General features: G+C 36.8%; 1 protein-coding gene across 1 annotated transcript in view; it reads right to left on the bottom strand.

Moving 5' to 3' along the window:
• Positions 1-22,773, bottom strand: part of PDHX (pyruvate dehydrogenase complex component X) — a 77,114-nt gene extending 54,341 nt beyond the window's left edge. Inside the window, exons 1-2 of the mRNA XM_063093639.1 lie at positions 22,558-22,773; positions 5,957-6,037 (exon numbers count right to left, since the gene is read on the bottom strand). Coding sequence (XP_062949709.1) covers positions 5,957-6,037; positions 22,558-22,717 — 241 coding nt within the window. The 5' untranslated portion in view covers positions 22,718-22,773. The remainder of the gene's footprint in view (positions 1-5,956; positions 6,038-22,557) is intronic.
• Between the last annotated feature and the right edge of the window lie 68 nt (positions 22,774-22,841).

Here is a 22,841-nt window from a genome sequence, read left to right as displayed (position 1 = left end):
CCATGTGCATTATTAAATTTGGGCCTGTAAACTCTTAGTAATCATCTGGAAATCCTGTGTCACCTTGAATTAGAGGCTGTGTCCTTCCAAAATAATGTCTTCGTCAGGTAACCTAGGGGGATTACCAGGACAACTTTACTTCTACCTGTGAGTTCCCAGAAAATGAAAGTACTATAAATTTGAATGCCAAAGCCTCATGAGGACAGGCCCAAGAGAGCAAATTTTTAAGGAAGTAGGCATTCTTACACCATATAGATCCAAAGTCAAACAATACAATCTACCTGTATTACATGGCATTAAATTTCACTCATATGCTAATGATTCTCCAATTTCTATCTCCAAGCCAGACTTCACTCCTGAACTTCAACTCCTATAACCGTCTATTGAATACCTTCCCCTGAATGTCTAATAAGCACCTCAAAATTTACCACATCCAAACCTAAACCTAATTCCTGATTTCCCTTCCTCCCTCTCTACCTCCACTCCCAACCCCCCAAAATATGTTTCTTGTCTCAGAAACTCCAGCCATCCAGCTCAAGCTCAGTGGTACATATGGCCTCAACTCCCACTTACCACTCTGGATGTTACTGACACTTGGTGATTCTTCTTTCCAGTACATAAATTCAAATTACAATGAAAAGATTTGTTTTATAATACTATATCAAGTAGTGAGCAGAAGCCTTACTCCATCTGCTTAGATGATAGATCATATTGACTAGAAGTTCTCGTGTTGGTTTTTCAAATGAGAGCAGGCAAAGGAGGCTACTTAAACTGCCTATAGTTAGCTCCTGATTGATACCAGAGTACTCTTAGGGTCTAGCCATCCAGTGCAATGCTACTAACAGTTCTTGGGAGAGCAGACAGAAACCACTTCCAATTAAACAACCATGACTGCAGATACATCTGGCTTTAGGATAAGGACCCTCACAGACTGATAAGATACAGACTGGTATTAAAGATCCTCTCCATAATCTACCTTATCTCACACCCACTATGCCCTCAATGCAGCCAGAACTACCCACTGTTGCCAAGGTATGTCTCACGACATCCTCCTTCTAAGACTTTGTCCACATTGTTCACATTACCTGGAATGCCCTTCTTTCTCACTTTTTTTTTTTTTTGGAAAAAAAAAAAAAAGCCCAATTATTCTACAAGGACCAGCTCAAATACTAGTTCATCTGCAAAGCCTCCCCGGATCCCTGTCACATTCCCTGCTTTTGGCTTACTCTCCTTTCTGCCAATATATTTACTAATTGACTACATATAGTGCTGCCCAGTCTGTTCTAAGTACTGGGCTAGTCATAATGGTGGAAGGAAACATATTAACAAACTCAGATGTATTCCCGCTAAGGAACAGAATTAAGCAATGCTTCCAATCAGACTTGGGTACATCACTGACCAGTCCTGGTCATCTGGATAGCCTCACTGCGCCATACCTCCTAATTTCCATACTGACCCAATCCACTGCATCAAGCTCCGGCTGTAAGGCCCATTCTGTTGTCTATGTTGTTGCTTTTCCTAGCACCCCAGACTCCCTCAAAGAAATGGGACCTGGTCCCAAATTCCCAAGCTCATTTGGCTGGGGTTCTCAGGCTTCTTCCTGATCCCCACAACCGTCATCACTGGCAAAAGTGATGTTAGGAATGGCTAGACCTCACGGAATGGCAATGTAACTCTGCCAGACTGAATTCTTGGCTGCTGCCTAAACCTTCTTGATGCTGTTTTATAAGCACTAGACTGGACCACTCAATATTGGAATTTGGCTGAATGACATCTGTGCCCACTGAACCACCCACGGACACCCTGAAGTCCTTGCCAGGGCTAGTCTCTGGAATCCGACAAGTCTTCCCCAGGCCATGTCCTTCATTCTCAACTTGCTCTTCCCTCCTCTCTTTCTTTTTCTAACACTGGATTTACCATTCTTCCAGGTGAAGCATAATAATTGCTATGGGGACTCTTCTGGTCACCTATAATTTCTCTATATATCTGTCTAATGATCCCTAATAGGGACTAAAGATTGTCTTCTTTCCTCCACAAAAGTTTAACACAATGCAAGATGAGTAAACAATAAGAAAACATGGCTACACAGTGCTAAAAGAGGCTGTCCTCTAGCCAATACTTGGAGGGGTGACTCTCCACCACATGTGGCAGTGACTAGAAGAAAAAAAAAAGCAGCTATCAGAAAACCACAAAGTCTCCTTCTCCAGCTTCCTTCACATTATGTGTTCCTTTGCTCTTCTATATGATAAGTTCTACAGCATACTTACCTCTTTGGCCCTCATATTCTTAGTCTTATTGTCTAAGCACCACACGAGGTACTTAAAATTTGGCAAAATGGTTGCTATACACAGTGGATTAATACAGCTTTATAGGTGGGATTGTATCAAATATTCTCTTAATAATATCAACATTCAAACTCATCTGGTGTTTTTAAAAGGCTGAAGAAAGAGTAGCTTCTCACCTCATATTATATCATGAAGACAATATGTACAATTTTTAAAAAAATACATTATTACAAAAATTTCAAACATACACAAAAGTAGTGAGGAAAGTTAATGAAGCCATATGAACTCTTTACCCAACTTAAACAATTGTCAACTGATTCATGACCAGTCTTCTTTTATCTATAATCCTCCCTACCCTCTTATCCTCCACCAGGGTTGTTCTGAAGCTAATTCCAGACATACTATCATTTTACATATATGTATTTCAACTCATATCACTTATAGATAAGATCATTTTTTAAAAAACAACAATATCATTATTAAACCTCTAAAATCAATAATTTCTTAATTTCATTAAATATCCAGCCAGTTTTCAAATGTTCCCATCTGTTTTATTTGCTTGAATCATAATCAAATTAGGTCCATACATTGGCACTGGTCTCTTAAATCTCTTTTATGCTACAGGTTTGCCCTCCCTCCTGCCCCCATCCTTGAAATTTATTTGTTGAAGAAAATAGTCTGTAGAATTCCTTACAGTCCAGATTTTGCAGATATACTCCCTCTTAGTGTCACTGAATATGTTCCACTTTCCCCCGTATTTCCAAGAATATGGTAGTTGGAGCTACAGGTTGGAGCATATTAGTTAGTTTTCTGGCAAGATTGCTTCATAGCAAGTGGGGTATATTAACATCAGAAAGCATGTAATATCTAGTTGTCTCTCTTTTTGTGAGTTTAGTAACCAATGACAATCACTGGCTATATCCATTACATCATTAAAGAAAGGAAAATGATGATATGTGACTTTCTATGACTCTTCCATCAATTAACAGCTGGGATACACCAATAATGAGACACTTCTTCTCATCAATTACTTGGTTACCCTGAGCTCAAATAGGAACAACAGGAAAAAAAAAAAAATGCTTGAGTCTTTCCATTTATTACCAATTTTCAAAATGAGTTAATTTTCTAGCCTCCTTCAAAGCTGATCAAATATTATTAGTTTTTTTTTTCTTTAGTATTACTGTGACCTTAGGGTTCATATACATTTAATGCTTCTCAATACACTGAAATTATTATCATTACTAATCCTCAAACTGTCCCATCTTTACCTCTTGAGTCAGGAATTTTTGATAGCTTACTTGCTTTCTGACAAGATATACCAAGTTCATCTGTACATTTCTGTGCCTGAACTGAAAGTAGCTATTCTCCAAGGAGTCTTCATTCACTTAAGTAGGAATTGGTATTTAGAGACTATAGTCTGTCTCATTGTTGGTATTTAGAGACTATAGTCTGTCTCAAGGGTGCTCATTGTTACTGGGTTGATCCTTGTTTCCTGGCAATGTATCAGGAAAGAGCTAGAAAATTTACAATCACAAGGCATTTCTTAAACCTAGCTATCTTATGATCTCCTTTAGACCACACCAAAAGTCTGGGTTCTCAATGATATCATATTAACCACGCATTTGTTTTACCCTATAAAATACCCACAAAAGCCTTAGAATAACAATACCAACATAACCACCATAATATGATTACTCTAACAGTTTAGGATTATTTTTGTGGAGATGCTTTGTCCTTCATTAGCAATCTATTGGGGATATGTAGTCAAGTTTACTGACATTTGAAATAGTCCCTCTCTGTATGGTTATGCCAGAAACTTGATATGTAATTAGACTTACCTGTTTCATTTTGTTTCAATTTTAAGGGCTCTTTTACATTTTAATTTTGGTTTAAAATTATGTAAAATATGCACACAGTTCCAAAGTCAAAGAGACAAAACAAGATATATTCTAAGAAGTCTAGCTTCTACTCCTTTCTCCACCACACTGTTCCCTCTGTTACTGTAAAGATAACCATTAATTATTGTTTTAAAATTTGTTTTATCCTTTCTTTTTAAATTTTTTAAATATCAGCACTGCCACCTCTTCCTTTGATGAATGATACACACTATACCCTCTTGTCTCTACCCTGCTTCCTTCAATGAAGATCACTCCACAGCTGTATAAAGAGTCCTTCAGTCCTTTCTACAGTTGTAGACGTAATAAAATTTATCCAACAAATCATGTGTTGACCAACATTTGGGTCGGTTCCACCTTTTGCTATTATAAACAGTGCTGTGATAAATAGCCTCATGTAAATGTCTTTTCTTATTTTACCAGTGTAACATAGAGATAGATCCCTAGAAATAGAGTTGCTGGGCCATAGGGTAAAATAAATGTTATTTTTCTAGATATTGCCAAATTCTCTTCCCTAGGGTTTATACCACTTTCCATTTCCTCCAGCAATGTTTGAGAGTACCTGCTTCCCTCCATTCCCTACACAATCTCATTAACAGAATAGCTTGTCAAAGTTTTTGATTTCTGTCAATATAATTGGTATGTAGTAGTATTTGTTTGCATACTTTTTGTGTGTGTGTGTGTGTGACTGGCAGGTACAGGGATCTGAATCCTTGACCTTAGTGTTATAACACCATACTCTAACCAACTGAGCTAATCAGCCAGCCCAGTGTTTGCACACTTCTTATCACTAGAAAGGTTAAGCACCTTTTTCTATGTTTAAGAGCCATTTGCAATTCTTTTTCTGTAATCCACCTGTTATCTTACACATTTTCCTATTGAGCTGATAGTTTTACTCAATTTTTTAGGGATATAAACCCTTTGTGATATAAACTGCAAACATTCTTTTCCAATTTCACTTGTTTGTTTTACTTGACTTTTGTTTTCAGCTATACAAAAGTTATTATTTTTGTCATCAAACTTATCAGTATTTCCCTTATTGTATCTGGATTTTGAGTTACAGTTAGGGTATTTATTCCACTTCCAGGGTCAGAGGAATTCACCAATTTTTTTTCTTACTACTTATATGGTTTCATTTTTGTATGTTGTGTCTGATTCATTTGTAATTTATCCTTAGCATAATATAAAGAATAAATCTAATACTGTCTTCCTTCATTATACACTAAAAACCCATGTACAATGGCATGTATTTTTTTATTTTCTATTCAGTTCTATTAATTTGTCTTGTTAAGCACCAATCCCATAGTTTTAATTATAGAGGCTTAATCATATGTTTACTATGGGGCTACAACCGTCCTCCACTGTTCCTCTTATGAGGGTGTTCCTTATTATCCATCCTTTTTCCTTTCCAATGAAATTTATAATCAACTTGCCTACCTCCAAGAACATACACACATGAACAATCACAATAAAGTTATAAATTAAGGGGACTGACAAATTTGTGATGTTGCAACTAAAAGCTAGGTATGAGGACTAAAGCTTGGGGGGAAAAAGCCTTAAAATATGTTATCATTCTGTGCTTGTGAAAAGACATAGTTTGAACCCAGAAAACCTTTGCTCCACTATCATGAGAAACTTTTATTTATACAAACTTACATTAACTTGCAAAGGAACACAATTCATTTCATTTGTATCGTGTATTATATATAACTAATCAGACAAAACAAAACAATCAAATAACCATGCACACAAGACATTAATAATGTACTTGCTCACCTTCTTTTTTTAGCCATTTCACAATGTTCCCTTCTTCCATTGTAGGAGACAGTGATGGCATTAGTATCTTAATAGGGTCAACTGAAATTAAAAAAAAGAAAGATCAGCCACAAAAAATAAAGTACCTCATGAGGCATCAATATAAGTTCAAGTAAGTTAATGTCAAATTCTCTTTCAGAAAGAATATTCCAAAGTCTAAAAGACTCCCAACTGTAAATTGTGTCTAGTAAATAGTACGGAAAAATAAAATTCTCAACTTTTTTAAAAAATAAAACTCTTTTTTGGAATACTTTCAACTCCTTCCCATATTTCCTCAGTCCTCTATGCATACTTTCAAGCCCAGTGCTTACAAGTTAATAAAAAGAAAAATTGATTTAGTTTTCATCTCCTCCTCTCCCTTTTGTCTTTGCAAAAATTATTCACAGGTAAAATGATCAAAGAAAAAAACATAAAACAAACAAACAAAAATAAAGAAGTAACAAGGTTCTGATGACCTATAAAAGAATAATCAAAATCAGATTTTAAGCTGGTTGTTTTCATTTTCCTCTAATATTACACTATTCAAGATTCAAAGTTTCCTGCTGTTAAGTATAAAAGGAAAAATTTACCTTGTCAAGGATGATTAAGCAAGAGAACCTAGGTGGCTAAATTAATCTCAGATTCTGTTCCATACCACAATTCAAATGGGGATCCAAAAAGGTAGACCTCAAACCAGAGACTCTCAATGAAGCATAACTACTTTTTTCATTTGACATCAAAAAAGAAGATGCTATATTTGTCTAGCTGCTCTTCCCAGTAGTCGCCCACTGTCCAGGACCATACTCGAAGAGCACACAACTTTTAGATTACAATTTATATAAAGTTCATACTAACAAAACACCATGGAACAAATTACGTTCCCTGAAATCTTCCATAGAATCTACTATTCTCTTCTCAGATTATTCAACTCTCCAGATACAAACAACCAAAATGCTATGGCATAACTAACATATTCCACATGTGGAAGAGGACAGACAGAACAGGGCTTCTTTTGTCTCCATTGATGTTTTAGGGCTAAAAGCAAGGGAATTTAGCAGTAACGTTAAATGAAGTTAAATATTTCCTCTGGGAAACTGAACTAATTTTACTGTAATTTCAGATGGAGCGTTCCTATGGCTTCATGATAGAGGTGTTTCCATCCCTCTGAAAGATTTAGAAGAAAATTTTTGTCTGCTCTCCACTTTTCCTTTACTCCTCTTTAAAGAACTGGGGGAAAGAACTTGAGCATACATATCTGCCTCAGCCTTTTCCTCATTTTCTTTTTAGAACTTCCTGCCTATAGAGAACCTGCGTTTTCCCCTCAGCTCTTCCATGTGCCAGGCATAAATGCACCTGCCTTTCAAAAGCCCACCTCTCTGTTTCTGTTACCAGGGCCCACCGAGTGTGAAGCAGCAATTCAGACATGTGTGTTCACTTGTATACACAAACCCTCCCTCTGAAACAAAAAGCCCAAAGTCTAAATACAGGGTTGTACTAGGAAGACCAAGTAAAGAAGGCCACAGATCTAAGTTACATTCTCCAATTCAACATAACCATCTGCATTAAGACTGTTACTTGGATCTCCATCTGTCTGACTCTTTTCCTCTCTCTCAATTGGTACCATATTCTAAGAAGGCTAGAAAAGTAGTTATCACTCCTAATGCTGCAAAAATGATAGAGCCTAAACCGAACTTCAAGTCAACATGCCCATTTCTATGAGAAAATCACACTCCAGATTGCCTGCCTAACTTTCAAGGCTGTACTCTACTATACTGTTCTTTTCGAAGTCTTAGTGTTCCTTACAAATATGGGTCATCAGTTAATCACTGGTTATTTATAGCATATTCACCTAGAAATTTAAACATAGCCGACCAGACATACCAACTCCATGGAGCATTCTTCATATGTCTAATCAATATCCTAATAAAGCCTTTCTCTACCTTGGGCATACAGAATTTCTGTATTGAGAAGCCACTTTTACTGCTGACAATGAGTATTTCAAACATGGAACAGAACAGGTAATCTCTAAGTGCACTGTATGCTGAAAGCACAAGAGGAAAAATAGTCACAGTGAGTTTCCTAATCCTTAATGTACTATTAAAACACAATTATTTCAGAAGAGATTGGAGAACACAGGCCACCCAACTCCCATCCACTACGACTATCATTAACTACTGCCACAACAGTTTCATTTAATTCCCAAGCTACCTCTAGTTTGGAATGCAAAACCTAACTAGAATATAGCTTTAAAAATCTTTGCATTTTTTTCTTAGTAAAATAAATCTTCGTGGACTTAGGCACATTAAGATATTAGTAGGTAGAAAATAATGCAAACTATGCACAGCCTCAATGCATTGCTGTCAGTAAAACACTGGAACACCAAATTCCAAAGTGAACTAGAATTAGGGCACTGTGCTTAAGGAAAATACACACACACACTCACACACACATACACATACTTATATTGTAACATTAGTGATGCATCTCCAAACCCAAACCATAACAATGCTACATTTAATTGCAATTATTCTTAAAAAGTGCTCAAAGCTTAACACACTAAACACATTTGGAATTAATGAAATAAGCTTTCTATTCTCCTGTATTATGTTGTGTGTCTATTGCCTGTTTCATTTCTTATGTGGTTTGATGAACAAATAAAAACATTGGCCTACAGAATGTATAGACAGCTCAAGCCTCAGCAATTATTTTATTTAAGGTCATAGTGACAAATGGGCTTTATGTAAAAAACAAACAAAAAAAACACAAAAACCCCCACCTATCTTCTATTTAGCATCATGGTAAGAGGCCAGCCTCTTCTTGAAAAGCATAGCTTAAAAAAAAAGTCCCAGTAAGTTGCTCTGTCAAAAAGTTCAAGCTTGGCATTACAAGATGGAATAGTTCATAAAAATATACATATTAAGTTTATATATCAAATAGAATTACACTTCAAAGAAGCAAAATAAATGAACCTAAATGATTCTACATCCAGATTCCAATTTATGACAAATACTAAATTGAGTTACTCAAAACAAAGTGTCTCTTCAATATTTTTATACTTTAGTTCTAGCTGCCACAACACAATTCAGATTTATTTTATGATTTTACCTCCTATAATAATCTGTCACCTAAGAGATCTTCACATTTCCATTATTCCTGACATTAAGGTCCATATTATAAAACTTCTGCATTTATTATTATCTTCCAAATTACTATATCAAGAACCTCAAAAATTTTCACATTTTAAAAATAAAAAGAACATAGTCATTCCTCATAAAGTCACCCTTCATGGATGAATTGAAATTGTTTCTCTGAATAATGATAATAAAATATAAAAATTCTGTAACAGATCACTAACCTTACTCTGAAATGAAGGTGACAAAAATCAAAGAAAGATATTTTGGACATGTCTATTATTCAGTACTATCTCTTGATTCATTATACTGGCTTGTTATGGAGAGTAGAATGTGCAATATATTTTCTGATTACTCTAACTCATCTATCCTCAGACTTTCCTGCTAGAAAAACCATGTCAAAACATAAGCATTAAGTTATTAGTAACAGCACATATTTCAGTCCACCGTAGAATATCCTCTTTTGATTAAACATTATATGGTATACATTTTTTCAAAATGTATTTTTCTGATGGGAAAGTAATTATACAATCATATTGGCAGCTTTGAGTGACAGGGCTGCACGTAAGTAATATCTGCCCTTTACGGTTGCTGTCGACACTATTTATATAGTGTGATCTGAGCTTTTCTAGACTCTCTGGAATGAAATTTTAACCTGCACTTAATATTATTTAACTTTCATTAGAAATTAAATATAGCCTCCCTCTTCATTCAGTATGCAGTACACTCTACTCTACCACTCTCTTGTCAAATTGAGAAAGCCTTGAAATGTGCACCAATTATATTTCCTACTAATATTAACTAGGCACAACTATGGTTTGAATAAAGGAAATGTGGAAGGACACATAAATGAGAGGAGAGTTGAGTGAGTGAGGGACCCAATGGCAACATGTGAGTCCTAGAATCCATCCATGTTTATGCCATTCTGAATTCTAATATTCTCAGGTATTAAGGCAATAAATTCCCCCTTGCACTTGGAAAAAAAAAAATAAAGGAAATATGGTTTTTGCTCCACTGGTTATATAGGTTATTTCAATTGGTACTCAAAAAATACTCAAAATTTAGTTAGAATTTAACGCTTTTTATAGTCACTTTAGTGTTCTGTTCCTTTTCATAAAGCTAGCAAATTATACCTGATTGGCTTGTAAAGTCTGACCCTCTGTAGCAGTTATAAAACACATTTAAAAAACTTTATGATCACTACAGTTTATGTATATTTCCAGTAATTCATCTTTAAACATACTTATTTTAAAATTAAAGTCTCACAAATCATTAGAACTGTCATTTTTTTGCCTCAAATGAATGACACAATAAATTAAAAATTTTTTGCTTAGTATATATATTGGTGCTTTACCTACCATATCAGACATGAGCAATCTATCAATCACAGAATTACACAGTAGTTTCTCTAAGCAATTCCTGTATTTCTTCAAACCTGCTCTTCCAGTTTTTCTACAGCATTATTCTGACTTCAATTTCAAATATGGTACAGTACTTTATTTCTAATTTCTTGTTCCCTAAACTATTTCTTTTTACCTAAGAACAAAATATTCACATTTCAGCAAAATCAATTATACGAAAGCTTTAACTTGATAATCTATACATGAATTCTAAAAGGTCTCCAGTTTAAAAACAAAATTAAAATAGTAACCTCTTAAAATACAAATGCAGGACAAATTGCTTTGTGGTTAATACGAAGCAGATCTAAGCTCCATACTTAATTACTCTGACTAAAGTATTAAGGAAATTCAGCAGTTTACATATGGTATAGTTTAGAAGTCATGCTCTAGTCTACTTACAGGACTATAATCCAAGCACACAAAATTCATAAAATGAAGACAGACCAAATGAAGTAAATTACTCAATACTTCTTTAGTATGGCTCCCTCTCCCTAACATTAGTTTCTTCTCTAATAGGAAGAGAGACTGCTCATTTAATCACTTCTCGTTCCAGTGCAAGAATTCGTTAAATAAAATTGAACCTTTAAAATTGCTGTTTAAATAAAACAATTCTGCCATCTGCAGGCTAGATGAAATAAAGCAGAATGAAGTAAAGGTAATTTAAAAACCAGCACCAGGGCACAGGAAAACATTAACACTGCAGCTTTAAAATAAAGGCAGCAATAGCATTTTTTTTAAAATGAGTTCTCATCATATAGTCTATCTACTTTGTTCAAATAGCTATTTTGGTATCGTACCGGCATAAAAATAGATTGAAAATATCAATGCCCCAAAATAAAAAGTAAATGAACAACAGTTTGTATGAAAACAGCATTTACAGGTTATGACATAGTAACAAATGTATAAAAGATGGCCCACAAACAGTATACATCATGATATCTGCCCAACTTGTATACAAGTTGTATACTGGAGTACGTCCTTTCAGTACTACTTGACTATTTAAACTATATGCATGTTTTAATGTGTTAAACGAAATATTTCACTACTTAATAAAATACTTAATTAAAAAAAAAAAAACTTAAGAAGCAGGATACCACAGTGATTTAGAGAGCAGGCACTGGAGCTAAACTGCCTAGGTTCAAATTATAGATCTGGGGCTGGCCTATGGCTCACTTGGGAGAGTGTGGTGCTGACAACCCCAAGTCAAGGGTTAAGATTCCCTTACCGGTCATCTTTAAAAAAAAAAAAAAAAAAAAAAAAAAAATTATAGATCTGCCACCAAAAAGTTACTTAATCATTCGGTGCCTCAGTTTCCTTTCCTATAAAATGGTGATATAGATTTTTATAAAGATTACATAAGAACACATACAAAGTCTTTACACAAGAGCCTGGAAAAGATTAAGTCTCAAAAATGTTAGCTACTATCGATAGGCAGCATAGAAATGGGTAGACTCTGGAAGCTACTATCCAGATAGTTGGCGAGACCTATCACAGGATATTGTAGAATATCACGATACTGTATGATGTCACAATTCCTTCTTCAAGTAATGAGATGGAGTCACAGGTTCCTTTTATCTTTCCAGCTTAAACTTGAAGGTTTCCCTTTCACTCACCCTTTTCTACTCCAGCCTTGCTTTCACAGCTAAAGTACGCTTGATCTGTTGTAACTGTATTTCACATTTGAAAATCAAATTCTCATTAAAATCACTGGAAAATTTTTGCCTTTGGTACTGTCATACCGCTAACTATCAAAGCTAATGGCCAAATTAAGAATTCAACAAATGCCTACTGGGCGCCTTTTATTCTAGCCCTAGCCCTGGACAAAACTAGAACATTGATCTCAAAAGGATTATAATTTAGATGGGAAGATAAACACACAACTACTAGAGAAGAGTAGGTAAAAGTACCATGAGACCATCAAAGAAGATAATAATAAATGCAGAAGTTTTATAATATGGACCTTAATGTCAGGAATAATGGAAATGTGAAGATCTCTTAGGTGACAGATTATTATAGGAGGTAAAATCATAAAATAAATCTGAATTGTGTTGTGGCAGCTAGAACTAAAGTATAAAAATATTGAAGAGACACTTTGTTTTGAGTAACTCAATTTAGTATTTGTCATAAATTGGAATCTGGATGTAGAATCATTTAGGTTCATTTATTTTGCTTCTTTGAAGTGTAATTCTATTTGATATATAAACTTAATATGTATATTTTTATGAACTATTCCATCTTGTAATGCCAAGCTTGAACTTTTTGACAGAGCAACTTACTGGGACTTTTTTTTTAAGCTATGCTTTTCAAGAAGAGGCTGGCCTCTTACCATGATGCTAAATAGAAGATAGGTGGGGGTTTTTGTGTTTTTTTTGTTTGTTTTTTACATAAAGCCCATTTGTCACTATGACCTTAAATAAAATAATTGCTGAGGCTTGAGCTGTCTATACATTCTGTAGGCCAATGTTTTTATTTGTTCATCAAACCACATAAGAAATGAAACAGGCAATAGACACACAACATAATACAGGAGAATAGAAAGCTTATTTCATTAATTCCAAATGTGTTTAGTGTGTTAAGCTTTGAGCACTTTTTAAGAATAATTGCAATTAAATGTAGCATTGTTATGGTTTGGGTTTGGAGATGCATCACTAATGTTACAATATAAGTATGTGTATGTGTGTGTGAGTGTGTGTGTGTATTTTCCTTAAGCACAGTGCCCTAATTCTAGTTCACTTTGGAATTTGGTGTTCCAGTGTTTTACTGACAGCAATGCATTGAGGCTGTGCATGGTTTGCATTATTTTCTACCTACTAATATCTTAACGTGCCTATTTTAGTTGATCAAAACAGAAAAAAAGATCTGTGCTAGTACCACTTAATATCTATTAGGATGGCTATTATCAAAAAATAGAAAATAAGTCTTGGTGAAGACTTAGAAAAATCGGAACCCTTGTGGACTGCTGGTGGGAAAATGGTTGCAGCCACTACAGAAAACAATATGGCAGTTCCGCAAAAAGCTAAACAAAGAATTATCATATGATCCAGCAATTCCACTTCCAGAAGAACTGAAAGTAGGGACTCGAACAGATACTTGAACACCCATGTTCATAAGAGTATTACTGACAATAGCCAAAAGGTAAAGACAACCCAAATGCTCAACAGAAGAATAAACATAGTATATACTCATAGATATACAATGAAATATAATCACTTTTAAAAGGAATGAAATTGAAATACCTGCAACATGGATGAAACTTGAAGACATTATGCTAAGAGAAATGAGCCAGACACAAAAATACAAACTCTGTATGATTCTATTTATATAAGGTATCTAGAATTGGCAAATTCACAGACAGAAAGAACAGTGGTTATCTGCGGCTAAGGACAGGAGGGAATGGAGAATTATTGTTTAATGGGTAGAGCTTCAGTACGGGATGATGAAAAAGTTCTGGAGATGGACAGTGGTGATGGTTGCACAATAATGTGAATGTACTAACTGTACACTTAAAAATGGTTAAGATGGTTAAGTTTTGTAATGCATATTTTACCATATTTCTCTTTACTTAAAAAAATCTGTGCCAGGCAAACAGACCAAAGTGCGGGGATGAGCAGAAACATTTCAGGTAAGGGAAACATTATATACAAAGAAACAGAACTGGTAATTACAGCTTAGTTTGGCTGAAGAGTAGATGTAATGAAAATAAAAAATGGGCCATTTAAATTCAAAAAGTATGTTAGGACTACCTCAATAGTACTAAGGTACCTTATGGTACTCTATAATACCTAGCTAATGGGTTTGATGTTACTTAAGTAGAAATAGAAAACTATAAAAATTTTTTGAACAAGAGAAATAATCACAATAAAAAAAATGAACTTGTTTGCAGTTTCACATTTATGGTTAACGTTCACATGTCCGTAATTCACCAAAAAACCCTGATATCCTTTGAGGATATCACAACTACAAACTTGCCAGAGAAGCTAAAATAATGAGCCTTCAGATTTTAAGTACACAGTGAAGATACCTATAAATGTGTTACCCGTTCTCCTTTACTCAGACTTGAGAGACTGAAAAGGCACCTAGGAATCAGATTGTTCTTAAAGTCTGGCCTTCAAAGTAACAATGGTAGAGAGAAATACAAGGGCTTTAAGCTGGGAAGTGGTATCATCTGATTTGCATTTCTGGAAGATCACTTCATGATACAGGAGTGGAATAGTGGAGGAGAAAGAGAACAAACAAGAAGATCTGTTAGTTCATTCACTAGTTCATTTATTGGCTAAATACTTATTAAGCAACCACTGGGTGCTAGTTGGGCAGTTTTTCAGAAGTTGGAGATCAAAAGTGAATAAAAACAGACAAAAATCCCTACTCTCATGGAGCTTACATTCTGAAGTGAAGGGAATGAAAACAAACAATATAATGTGCTCAGCGGTGATATGAACTAAGAAAAGAAAGGAAGGTAAGTAGACGAAGTGACAGAGGAGGAACTATTTTATCATTTGATCTGGGAAGGCCTCCTCTGATAAGGTGAACAGAGCTGAATGGAGAAAGTCATGCAAATATCTGATGGAACGAGCCTTCTAAACAGAGAAAACACAACAGCAAGCACAAAGAATGAATGAGTAGAGTGCCTGGGATGTCCAAAACACACTAAGCGAGCCAGTATGCTGGAGTGGAGTGAGCAAGAAGTGGCATGGGAAGAGCTGCATTCAGAGAAGTGGAGGCATTCATACCATACTGAGCCTTGTAAACCAGAGTAAGGTCTTCTGATTTTATCCTGAGTTTAATGGGGAGCTATCGGAGGTTTTCAGTCACGGAGTGGCATGATCTCCATTATAATTTAAAAGAAGCACTCTGAAAGCTGTGTGCAGAACAGAGAGACTGTGGGGAGGAACTCTGACTGTTCAAGCTGTGCCCTTCACTAAAGGATGCAGCCAGTCCCAGGTAACCCTACAGGGAGGGAACTGGGGATGTAAATACCCTGACCTCACGCTCCTCTCTCCCTTCAGTCTCCTGCCTGTGCTGCCCAATGGCTGAATCCAATTGAAGGCCAAGTGCAAGGAGTCCAGTTGATGTAGCTTATTCAGTAGTGTGGGAGAAGAACAAATGGAAGATACCACCCATACCCACCTAATTCATACCCATCAGTCATTATGCTTTGTTTATATCTCAGTTTTAGCACTGAAATTACCAAGCACTGTATACTGTACATACATGGTAGTACTGTACTGAGGCAAGGATGGTGGTAGGGATATCTATTGGGACACTCCTGCAATAATCTAAATTAGGGATGATGGCAGCTTGGACCAGTCTAGCTGGGAGCAGTAGGAATGGTCAGATTACATTTGAAAGGTGAAGCCAAGAGGAATTTCTGATAGACTGAATGTGGAGTATGAAAGTAAGAAGAATGACTCTAGTTAGCAGCACAAGTGAAAGAATGAAAAGCAAAACCAGATGCCACAGCTCCAAAAAGAAAATCTTTCTTCCTATAAAAAGTGCCCATGGAGCCTTATAAACTACATAGAATTGACTCCTATTCAGCTATTCAAACGTAAGACAGAAAAATCCCATTAAAAATCAGGTCAGTTAAAAAGTCTCTGCTTGTTCTTGCACAAGGCACTGGCTTATAGACACAATACAGAGAAACTATGCTTGATCCTTCCAAGTGTAGAAATTATATCCCTACCCGTCTCTTAGCATGAGAACTACCATATATAAAAGGACGGTCATTCAATCTGAAGGAATAGTATGAGCAAAAGAGAGAGAAGTACATTTGTTTAGGGAAAGGTGAATGGTCTGATGAGCATAACTGCACACGTAAATTTAATCCACACCCAGATCTGAATCATGATTTCCAAATAACTGGCTTTGTTGTGGTCACTTATGTAAATGTAGCCACTAGTCATTTATTTAGAGTTGAAACCCCTATATTAAAACACACCTTTCTTGTTCTTAGACATGTTAAATAATCTTGCAAACTACCACAACTATTTTCTGTAGGAAATGATCAAAATGTTTATGGAAATAGGTAGTGTATGGCTAGGGAATATATTTCCTCTGAGTGAAATAAACCAAATGCTTTAGAAGAGGTTTCAGCTTGCAATACTGGCCTTGGTGTTAAACTATAAAATAAAAATTCTACATGAATCCTACTTTATTTCACCATGTTGGAAGGGCAAGAAGAAACCACCACTCTACTTACAGTTTAGCAAAAGAATGAACACACACATGACAGTTTGGAGATTTACACGTTTTGTTATAAAAGGCAAATTAACCTCAAGACAACAATAAGAAGGCATATTTAAGAGTTTATCATCTTAGAAACTTTCAGATAGCAGAAAGTTAATATATAAAATAACTTTCTTAAATAGTCCTGCCACTTTTTATACAGTCTAGAATTTTGGTACCTTAAATTGTTCTAAAATAATACTGATATCATGACTGTTACTGAAATACTATTTCATAATACAGTTATTACTAAAATATATCTTACTTCATTAAAAAAAAAAAACCATAGGTGTTCACTTACAATATACATATGGTGAACAAAACTTTGGCATGCTGATACTGTTCTGCTGATGTCTATAATCAAGCTACCATTTAAGACTAAGGTAGACTATAGTTAAGAAAACAGGCTTCGGCGTCAGGCAGACCTGGGGTGAAATTGGAACTCTACGCCAGAGTGTAGCATTAGTTGCTATGAGTACTAAATGATTAATTCATGTGAAGTGCTTAAAAGGGTGCCTGGTACATAGTAAGCACTCAATAAATGCTACCAATTACTCCCAAACCTACTCCCCAAAGTTCTTTCTTGGTGGCAGAGGCCTAGTTTTGTTCAGCTACGTATCTGCACACATGTGCTCAGGGTTAGTGACCTTATCACCCAGCTCCTTGATTAGTCAAAGTCAATCCATTTGTCACACCAGAAAAGTCAAGCCAGCAACTGGCTTATGTAGGGCACACAATCCAATTCTGGTCAATACAATCAGTACAAGGGAATTCTGTTGTGTTAACCCAAGAAGTTTCCTTGTTTTGAAAAACAGACATTTAAGATGCCCTTTTCTTCCTCTGCACTTCATCATGTGCACAGTGCCAAAGTAGTCATCCACTTACTCACCAACCTTGGGCAAACTGCTAAACCTCTGAGTCTATTTCTTCTCCTGTAAAGTCCAACAAACCCTTGCAGGGTTCTTACGGTGATTAGTGATAATGCAAATAAAGATTGAAAATGAAGCCTGGCGAATAGTGAGTGCTCAGTATGGCTACTTCTAATGGGCCACTTTCATATACAGAATGAAATGTTGTAAAGCAAAGTAAATGTGTACAAAGTATTTCCTGATAATTTAGATCTTCTTAGTTCCTCATGCTGCTGCATTTACTAAGATCTCATTTACCCACTTCCCATTTTCCTTGCATGTCCACACATCTCAACTACTGAGTAGCCTAGATCTGCTTTGCTTATGATATGATACATTTTGCTCAGTCATTACTTAGCCTAGGAACAATTAAAATAAAGGACTACTGCACTAATGTCCTATTTTAATCAGGTTGTCAACAGACATATCAATCTCTGATTCCTGACTCATACTTCCTTCTTAAAGAAAACACACAAATCACAGCTTTTGAAAGACTCAGCCTTGCGTGCCCTATACCACAAATGACCTACACTGGGTCAATTAGCTTCTTCTCTATGCAGGGAATTTTGAAATAGATCACAGAAATGATAGTGGGCACTTGAAGTACGCTGAAAAAGTTCATTAAGGCCTGAATCAGCATTAAGACAAGGCAAGCAGACATTATAGAGGAAAAAAAGCCACGAGTGAACAGATTAACAAGTCTGTAAAGAGAAACAAAATAAAACAGAGAAAGAGGAAGACAAATAATATTTCTTCTAGGAGCCCTAGAAGATATAGATGAAATCATTACGGTTCCCCTGTGACCCAGCAGCGCTTCATATATGTGGTGGTTTATCTTAATAAATCCTGTTTTCACCTCAGCTAGTCTTGTGTTTCTGTTTCCACAGTTAAATGAGAATTCGAAGAAGAGGATCAATTTCATCAGTATCAGTGTAGAAGCACTTGAGAACCAGGCCTAAAAGCGTATCCATGTTTTGGCAGAAACACTGTACCATCAACTATTATCAAAGAAGTTGGCTCCTTGTTATAAAACTGCTCTCAAAAACTCAGATGACAACAGAACACAGGCAGGTAAGAGAAGCGAGCTAGCATCATAAGGTATTTTCTTTAGATTCAGACATGTTTTATTTTTATATTAAACGGCTAAGAATTTTCCTCCTTCACACACACACACACACACACACACACACACACACACACATCTGTTCTCTCCCACTTTTCTTGGTCTATCTTTGTCTTCTGCCTTCCATAGAGATAAGGGTACAAGAAAAGAATGACAACTAGAAGTGATGGCAAATACCAAGGGATATTCAGCCTTGCTGACGAAGAGGGAATGGAGAGTAGAGGGGAATAGTGGCAAACTACGAAGTAATTACCTACCTAAAAAGAATAACTATTACTCAGTCTCAGGCAACTGCTAACATATAAGGTCTAACTTTAAATTTTCAAGAGAAGACAAAAATTTTGCTTTTTATGTAAAGTCTCCTATTTAATTTTCTTCTGAAACAACGCGGGTCAGTACACTGGCTGCCAACTTAATCCTACAGCAGTTAGTGTCCTTCTATAACTCTCCAAATCTCTAGCTTCTCTAAATGTTTAACATCTATAGTATGCAAGGCCTATAATTATAGATTAGGGAAATCATTGCCAAGGTTGAACCTCATTTATTTTTTCTATTCACATGTTATTTTAAACTCAACATGTTATTCTTTGGAGACAGCTTAAAACCAATGTTATTAATTAATACCTGAAATTACTAAGTAAATTTCAGACCACGCCACCTACTCTGAAAGGACAGCAATATAAACCCTTCAAAGTTAATTGCCTAGGGTAGGTTGAAAACTGTTTACAAAGACGGTATCAGTTATTTAAATATCACATCTGGTCGCTGGGCCTTTGTTTCTGCTGTTCCTTCAGCCTAGAAGGGCTGCCACCTCTTCTTCTAGGAAGAAGCCTTCTTATATTCTACTTCCTTATCATCCTGAAATTACTCCTCAGAGCTTACCGCACACACTAACTGCCTTTATTGTTTATCTCCCCAAGCAGACTATAAATACCTTAAGGATAAGGCCTAAACAGAATTTCGAATTGCAGGTCCATAAGCTAAATATGATTAAATGTGCCATGCGGCAATACTGGGAATCTGTTCTGTTCAGTAGGCCAACTTTCCATGCAGGCTACCACATGGCTGGCACCTCTTGGGTGTTAATTTCTTCACTCATTCTTCAATATCAGTGATGAATAATATAATTTCTGCCTTCTCAATTAACACCTTAGTTGAAAGAATGAAACAAATTAGGAATTTGTTAAAGATAAACATACATACATATATGCTCTTCAGTTCATTAACATCATAGCTGTGTGCCTTTGCGAGACCCACTCAATTTCTCTGAGACTTGGCACTTCTGTCCAATTAAATGCAGATGACAGCAACTTTACCAGGTTGTGAAAAGTGATTACGGAATTCTAGGAAGTGCTAAACACATGGCATATGTCATAGCTCACAGAAATGCTGCCAACACCTCTGAAGGAAAACAAAACTCCAAGGGTACTTCCAACTGACAGATTTTTAAATCCCGGATAGATGTGTGAAAGAGGAAATAATTCAATAAATGTACTTAATTCACATGGTCTACAGTAATCCAAATAGTTGCTTAGATTTAAGAAACTACAGTTTCTACCAAGCTCAGAGAAAAACTGGCCATATATAAAGAACAAACACCACTGTAAACTCATGCTTTGTAAAAAACAAATAGTTCAAGGATTGCCATGTTTTTTCAGCATGGCAAAACAAAAATCTGTAGGTGAAAGTCAGGAGAATATAAATCTTGACTTAGTATTAGGGAAAAAGTCCAAAATTTCCAAGTATCTTAGAGCTGCCCAACAACACAGCTTCACCATGCAGAATAATGCCCTTCCTTCTCCACCACATAAGTCCACATCCTAATACTCAGAACCTATTAACGTGTTATGTTACATGGCAAGAGAGAATTAAACTTGAAGATGGAATTAAGGGTGCTAATCAGGTGACCTTGAGATGGGGAGAATATCCTGGATTATCCAGGTGGCCCCAATATAATCACAAGGGTCCTTACAAGTGGAAGAAGGAAGGCAGGAGAGTGTGTCAGGAGAGATGTAATGTGATAAAAACTGGACCAGCCACTGCTGATTTTGAAAATAGAGGCAAGCCAGAAGCCAAGGAACCTGAGACGCGCCTTTAGAAGCTGGATAAGGCAAGGAAACAGATTCTCCCCTAAATCTTCCAGAAAAGAGCACAATGCCTGCTGATACCTTGACTTTAGCTTATGAGATCCATTTTTGGATTTCTGACCTCCAGGACTATAAAATAATAAATTTGTATTGTTTTAAGCCACTAATTTATCGTAATTTGTTGCAGCAGCACTAGGAAACTAATTCAGCTTGCCTTGGGATGCACTACCTTCTCCCTTACAAATGACGTTCAAACAGAATTAGGCAAATTGTTCATGGCCTGTGTCTGGGTGAATGCGGAGTAGGTAAAATGTCACGATGATAAAGACAGGGATTGCCTAAGTGAGTTTCTAAAGTCAGGAGTCATTAAACTGGGTCTAAGGAAAACTCTTGAAACTGCATGCATATTTTTTGTGTGCAACCACTTATGTATGCCCCCTTTCTCTGTATACAGCATTTTCAAAGGTTCTCAAAAGAATCTGTTTTGCAAACTAGCTTAAGAACACTCTTCCTAGGTTATCTCCAATACTAAGCTTCTAACACTACATAATTTTCTAAGGCAGTGAGACTGTAGTCCATCAAACATTAAAATAAAACATCAAAACTCTTCTAATGTTTTTTTGTAAAATGCAGATTCCTCAGCCTCACGCCAGACAGAATCTTTAGAAGCTATAGGAAAGTTTAATTTTAACAAACTGGGAGGAGGGAAGAGAGAGAATTCTGTGCACACAGTTAAATCACTGCTCCAAGAGATATTTTAGGAAATATTACACTGAAGAAACTGAAATAAATTGTTCCCATCACTGAATCTTTAGAAATCTCAATGCACTCATTTTGATGCAGGACTATGTGTGGCTCAGAATATGAAAGTAATGTCTACTGCACTTTATTTTTCAGATTAAAATTCATTCTGTCGACTGCCAGTAATGAGGATTGGCAGGTAACACGTCACACTAAAAAATGTTAGTCCTATTCTCCGCCTCTCCTCCCCCACCCCCCGCCCCAAGTAAGAGAAAATAATGTCCAGCATGTCATTTTATTACTGTAAATACTGGAAGAATTGTGCTAATTGTGTCACTAACGCTACTGAAAGCCCATTTTCTATAATAAACTTCTTGGTTTGATTCCCCTCCTAAATTTTCACTCTCTCAAGCGAATGTTTTGTTTGAAACATTCTCCCTGACTTATGTCTGTGATGCCTTAGGTATTTACAAATTAAGTCTTTTACGAGTCATCGCGTGGTGCAACCCGGACTGGCCTCGAAGATCTCCCAACAGAAACGGGCCTAGAGAATGAATAAGAACGGCTAACAGTGAATTCCGAACCTCAGTAAACTTGGACAGCTTTTCCCCGCCCGAGATGCTTGACGACCCTGAAGAAATCTGAGTCTTTACTGAGAAAGGGCCTGCGAGAAAAGGGTTTAGGAACCATCTCCGCGCCTCACAAATCCCCCAAATTCCAAGGCAAGGTCACAGAGGAGCCATACAAACCAGGGGGCCAGGGACGGAGTCAAGTTCTCCCATCTCCCAAGAAAGCTCTTTTGCGACATATATTAGGCCAAGTCAGCAGACCACTCCCCGATAAAAGCGGAAGGGAACAGGAAGCCCGGGCACCTTCACACTCAGACGCAGGCCATCAATCAAACATGTCCCTGACCCAGGCCCATGGCTCAGGCACGCAGAGAAGCTGAGCGAGCCCCGGCCACTCACCCCGCAGCAAATGCGTGCTGTGAAACCATCTCCAACTAGATCCGCGGCCGACAGACCACACAGACGCCCTCTTAACCAGTCCCAGGCTTCGGTGGCCAGCGAAGCCCAGGAGATAGTGTAGCAGCCGCGGGTCACAGGCGGGCCTCCAGGAGGCCGCCATCTTCCCGGCCTTCTCACAGGCTGCCCGCAGGACAGCCTGATCGCCGAGTCTCAAGGCCCCCCAGGGCCCCACCTTCCGTTGACTGACCACGCCCCCCGAACGCCAGCCGCTCCTTTAGGTCTTG

The sequence above is a fragment of the Cynocephalus volans genome, chromosome 4 (genome assembly GCF_027409185.1).
Source record: "Cynocephalus volans isolate mCynVol1 chromosome 4, mCynVol1.pri, whole genome shotgun sequence".
NCBI lineage: Eukaryota > Metazoa > Chordata > Mammalia > Dermoptera > Cynocephalidae > Cynocephalus > Cynocephalus volans.
The sequence above is the reverse complement of the archived record's forward strand: the minus strand, read 5'-3'. Positions and strand labels throughout refer to the sequence as shown.